At 37.5% G+C, this 5,478-nt stretch overlaps 1 protein-coding gene across 1 annotated transcript; it reads left to right on the top strand.

Moving 5' to 3' along the window:
• Positions 1-231: 231 nt before the first annotated feature.
• On the top strand, positions 232-1,532 carry LOC116401326 (odorant receptor 131-2-like). The gene is made up of 2 exons (XM_031879678.1): positions 232-384; positions 729-1,532. Exons 1-2 carry the CDS (start codon positions 232-234, stop codon positions 1,530-1,532), a joined length of 957 nt encoding a protein of 318 aa, XP_031735538.1.
• The last annotated feature ends 3,946 nt before the right edge of the window (positions 1,533-5,478 follow it).

Raw genomic sequence — 5,478 nt, 5'->3', positions numbered from 1 at the left:
GATGTTGGGAAACCTTTTAAGATCCATGCAAGTACAACAGTGAGGATTTTGGATGGATACATTTAAAGATGAATGGTTTTCCTATAAACAGAGTGAGGATGAGTGAATTGGCTGTAGATTTATTTTACTCTCCCTTCAATTGTTAACCAAGTTATTCCTGCTATGGTTGGAAATGTGTTTGAAATGTTTGAAATGTTCTTCAGAGGCTTGCAGGATCCTCAGATCAGCTCAATGAATTCATCGTCTTCCGGCTTTAACGTGTCGACTCTGAGTTATCGAGACTCCTACAACACAGTCGTAGCCAAAAATGTGATTGTTCTGACTCTCGGCCTCATCATCAACTACATCAACGGTTCCTTGATTCACACCTTCAGGAAACACCAGGTCACAGTCCTTTAGCACTGATTGTGTGTTACACTTTGTTAATATGTCATACTGTGTTATTATATCATACACTGTATTATATTTCTATTATTTATATATATTTATACGGACAAATGCCGGGTATCATTACTTTATCACATTATAAATGAGTGATGGATGCAACATTCCTCCTGAATGATTTTTATGATTACTCCAATTCTAATTTTATTTTTATATTTCCCTTATTGTTTATTCTTATAAATTATCTTATCTTATCAATATTATTCATTTTGTATTTACCGATATATGAAAAATATTGAGTTGTTTAAACTGTGGTTCTTTCTTTTTTCTCTCCTCTCCTTCAGATATTTTATGTGAATCCCCGTTACATCCTCTTCATCCACCTGGTGGTGAACGACATGATCCAGCTGACGACATCAATCAGCCTGTTTGTCTTAAGTTACATCTTCTACAGAATTAATGTTTCCTTATGTTGCCTCATTATGATCTTCACTGTCTTCACCACTCTCAACACTCCATTAAATTTAGCTGTCATGGCCGTGGAGTGTTACATCGCTATCTGTCTACCACTGCGACACGCTGAGCTCTGTACCATCAGAAGAACATACATTCTGATTGGTTTGATTTGGGCCATGAGTGCAGTTCCAATGCTGCCAGATGTCTTTATTTTACTGGCTACAGAGCCTGTGGAGTTATTTTATTCCAACATTTTTTGTCATAGGGATAATCTGTTCCGTCACCCTATCCACCTAAAAAAGAAGGAAGTTTCCTACGCAGTTTACCTGGTTGTTGTTTGGCTCACGCTCCTCTACACTTACATCAAGATCATCTTAGCTGCTAAAACAGCTAAAGCATCGAAATCAGCTGATGGAGACACAAACAAAGCCAGGAACACCATCCTGCTGCATGGCTTTCAGCTGCTGCTGTGTATGCTCACCTACGTAGCCCATCTGATCAGAAAGGCTCTGGTGTACAGCTTCCCTGAAAATAATCAAATTATCATCTTTGCCTCGTATATCATCGTCCAGTTGCTCCCCAGGTTGGTCAGCCCTATTGTGTACGGGCTACGAGACAATACATTCAGACAGCATCTAAAGAAGTATCTGCTGTGTTCAATGAGACCAAGCATCAAACACGGACCTCACTGAAAATCATGTTGCTGTACTAGACCATGCGTGTATATATATATCCTTTCTGCTAAATAACTAGTTAAATGTCAGTCATAACCTTTTTATTTGTGAATAGATATTAATTATGATACATTATTAAAAGGTTTTCAGAATATACTCTTGATTTACAGAATATGATTTTATAGGGAAAACATGTTCAGACGAAGGCTGTGATATGTGTAACTATTCACACGGTTTGTCTTTAAGGTCCAAAATTACGTGAAATTGTAAAGTTTTAAGTATAAAAACTTTCACATTTTCTTGAAGAACGATAAAAGATAATAAAATTGCACTCAGGTTATTTAACGCAATGTGAGAAAAACCTGCAGCTATTACGTTATTGATGCAGAAAGAAAGCGTTCTTTATTTGTGTGTGTCGACTTATTGAAATGATTGGGGTTGTATTGTTGCCGAAGGGCAGTTGTAAATATAAGATTATTTGTAATCTTACAGTTATTCACTTTGTACAGAATTCAATCAGTTTTCAGTAATGTCCTTTTTATTGTATGTTTATCTGAAATATACGGATTGGACAAGACATACTGCCCAATGTGTGTACATCGGTTCAGGCCTTCCTTAATGTTCACTAGTGATGTCCCACATGCAACCACACACACACGACATCTGGATTTAACTACTATATATTTCAAGAGACATCTGACTTAATGTGTGTGTGTGTGTGTGTGTGTGTGTGTGTGTGTGTGTGTGTGTGTGTGTGCCGTACATGACTATTACCAAGGTGGGTTCATATTCTCTCTGTGATCTTGTCTTTGTATTAAGAGACAATATCTTGATTTTTGTTTCATCATTATTTTGTATGCATGTCTCATTCTGCACATTCGATTTTTACAAATATGTTCTTTACTCTAAAATGAAACAATGTTGTTGTTTTGCCGATTTAAACAATCGCAGAAGACGAGCTGTCCTGTTACATCTGACTCTTCTGACTGAAGAGGAACACAGGTCTCTAAACCAACTGTGTGTGCGAGGGATGATGCGTTCTTTAGGTGTTTTATTGTACAAATGTCACGTCGCATACTTTAAAGTGTTGCTCCAAAACAAACTAAAACGGTAAATGACTCATTTTGCTGTAAACTGGAGCGAGAGACCCGATCAGATGATGGAGAGGTGAAAAGTAAAAACACTACACTGAATGAACTGTATCTGAAAATCATGTGTGTGAGTGAAAGAAAACCTTTTTAATATTTCAAAAAACTATTGTTAACATAAAGATGCAGAAGAAGTACTCAGGTGTCTTCTTAGTAAAAGTAGTAATACGACAAAATATACTGAAAGTACTGTGAGAAATTTAGAGGCACAATGTGTTGTCTACTGTTTTTTAGCATGTAAATTGTAACACCTATTCTGCTTACACATCATGATGACTTCCATGTGTCCAGAGATTTAATATACTCGCTATGAATAGCGAGTAAGGGGGGAACTGTGAGAAATTTAAGTTTTAAAGCTCCTAATTATGAATATTAAGTGATACAGTGTATTTACTTGTCGGAGTTTGAACACAGTAGTGTGTTTGAGTGTCTGTGTGATCAGGTTTGAGGAATGTGCTGGAGCGGGGGTTGTGTGAAAGTGGCTGGGAGAGGAGTGAAGTTTAGGACAATGGGGCAACGGCCCAGGAGGGGCTTGTTGGACTTCAGCCAATCAATGAGCTGATCGATGAGCTGAGGAATGTAAATTTGGGGAGACAAAGGTTTTGAAGCTCTGGGGCATTTCAGATCTTCTGCGGGCGACCGAGGAGGCAGACCAGCCTCCTGGGTGGCTCGGATTGGATCTCACATTTCATGGAATTCATAAGTTTGTTTTGTTATTAGTGGTGTGATTCAGTTTATGACGGTTTGTATCTGTTTTTATGCTGCTTGGATAATAAATCAATTTGATTTTGACTTAAACCTGCTGTTGTGTTTTGGAGGCGATTGAGAGCACGTGGCTGCAGGGGGGGGGGGCGATTTCTCCCTGTGTCCAAAAGTTATGGCCATAACATAAGAGTTAATATGGCCAATTTTAGAATAAAATATATTATATTCTTGAATTGTAAATATTGAGGCAATAATGTGTTCATCCCGTTTATGTTGCAACTGGTATAGGTGGATTTTTTATACTACTGGTAGTTTAATCTGTAATAATATATAATCATTTATTAGTTGATTATATTTTGTATTGTTATTCAGATTCTGTAAAGTAACTCAAGTTGTGAATACTAACATCTGATTTGAAGTGGAGAAATAAAAAGTTGCAGAAAATGAAAATAGTACAAGTATTCAAAATTCTAATTAAGTATTGTACTTTAGTAAATGTACTTAGTTACATTCCACAATTGTTAACATGAATACATTTAACAACCTATGTAATAAACCTAATACTAACACTCATTACTAACAACATATATTATTAAACATCACAATTCATAGTGAATCTGAGAAGTACAACAGTATTTAAGGTACATATTAAATGTTTCAATGATGAAGACGTGAACTTTGAATTAACCCTCCAATGAATCGCCACCTTAACGTGGTGGAGGACTTCGTGTGCCCCAGGGACCCTGAGAGCTGTGGGGGAAATAGCAAAGTGGTCTCAGGGGAGGGGCCAGACCAAGAGCGATTCATTGACCCTTTATGAATCGCCCGGAAAAGTGAAAGCGGGGCCCCCTTCTGGAGCCAAACCTGGGAGTGGAGGTCCCGGGAAGCATTTGGTGGCTGGGCCTTGACACATGGTGCTCGACCGGGCAAAACCCGATTCTAACCCTAACCCATTCTGGGCCCCTTCTGTTTAACATCTACATGCTTCCACTGGCTCACATTATGGGAAACACAGACATTTACATAACCACATCGCCAGGAGACTGTGGTCCAATACAAGCACTGAGCAAATGCAATGAAGTCATCAACGACTGGATGTGTCTTCATTAAACAAACTGACGAAGATGTTTTGGGAGCCAAGGAGGAACGATTAAAAGTCAAAGCTGAGTTTTGATCAACTTTAATGTTAAAAATCATAAACCAAGCCAGATATCTAGGCGTAGTCTTCGACTCAGAACACTGCTGCTCCAGTCCTCAGTAAGACCACATCAGTCCAGTTCTCAGGTCATTATGTACATTGAAATAATGTACATCATCCATAGAACCTGCACCGTCTTCAGAAACGTGTTTGGACCCTCGTCTGTAAACTACAGAGCCTCTTTCAACGAGATGATTTAAAAAACTGGATGAAGGATCAGTTCAGTACTGGATGCACTTGTTACTGAAGAACTCTTTGCAATTTGCTGGATTGTTTTAAGTCTGTTATCTGATCCTGGATGAATAAATCTTGAATTAAATAAATATTTAGTTTTTGATTTATTTCTTCCATTATATAGTTAAGTCTAATTTATTGTTTACATTCTATTGTATTTGAAATGTTTTCAACATCTGTGTTCATTGAGCAACCCTCTATTATAAATTTGCAATAATAAATCTGTGGAACCTTATATAATGTCACGTCCTGTTTCAAATAATCATCTTTGTCTATTTTATTTTATTTATTTATTTAAATTATTGTCTAATTTAACAGCAACGTCTCTTCTCCTTTCCTGTTGAGGTTACAGGTTGGTCCAATATGTAAATATGTTTATGTTTATCATATCCATCAGTTAAAGTCATCCTGTCCTCCACAATCCAGCTCAATCTTCTTTGTTTCGTGTTTTCAGTCATCGTTGAAATCTGATCTCTATGTTATCGGAGCTCTGACTAAATACAGGAAGTATTAGCACAGCAACATCACACGCAAATGAACCACAAACGGCAAATGATCAACTTTAAAATGCAAAAATAGAAGAAATAATGAAGCTTGGAAACGAATCGATGCGTCCTGCTGATGAGCGATCTCCTAAACTTCTGAAAACCTGAAGAGGTTTTGAGGAAATCCAGAAGTG

This window comes from Anarrhichthys ocellatus, unplaced genomic scaffold (assembly GCF_004355925.1).
Source record: "Anarrhichthys ocellatus isolate YVR2014 unplaced genomic scaffold, GSC_Weel_1.0 scaffold347, whole genome shotgun sequence".
Taxonomy (NCBI): Eukaryota; Metazoa; Chordata; class Actinopteri; order Perciformes; family Anarhichadidae; genus Anarrhichthys; species Anarrhichthys ocellatus.
Note: the sequence above shows the minus strand (reverse complement) of the source record. Positions and strands in the feature narration are given on the sequence as shown.

Coding starts and splice junctions, on each gene's coding strand:
- LOC116401326 (XM_031879678.1), top strand. CDS start 232: ATGAATTCATCGTCTTCCGGCTTTAACGTGTCGACTCTGAGTTATCGA. Junction 385..728: donor ACACCTTCAGGAAACACCAG/GTCACAGTCCTT, acceptor CCTCTCCTTCAG/ATATTTTATGTGAATCCCCG.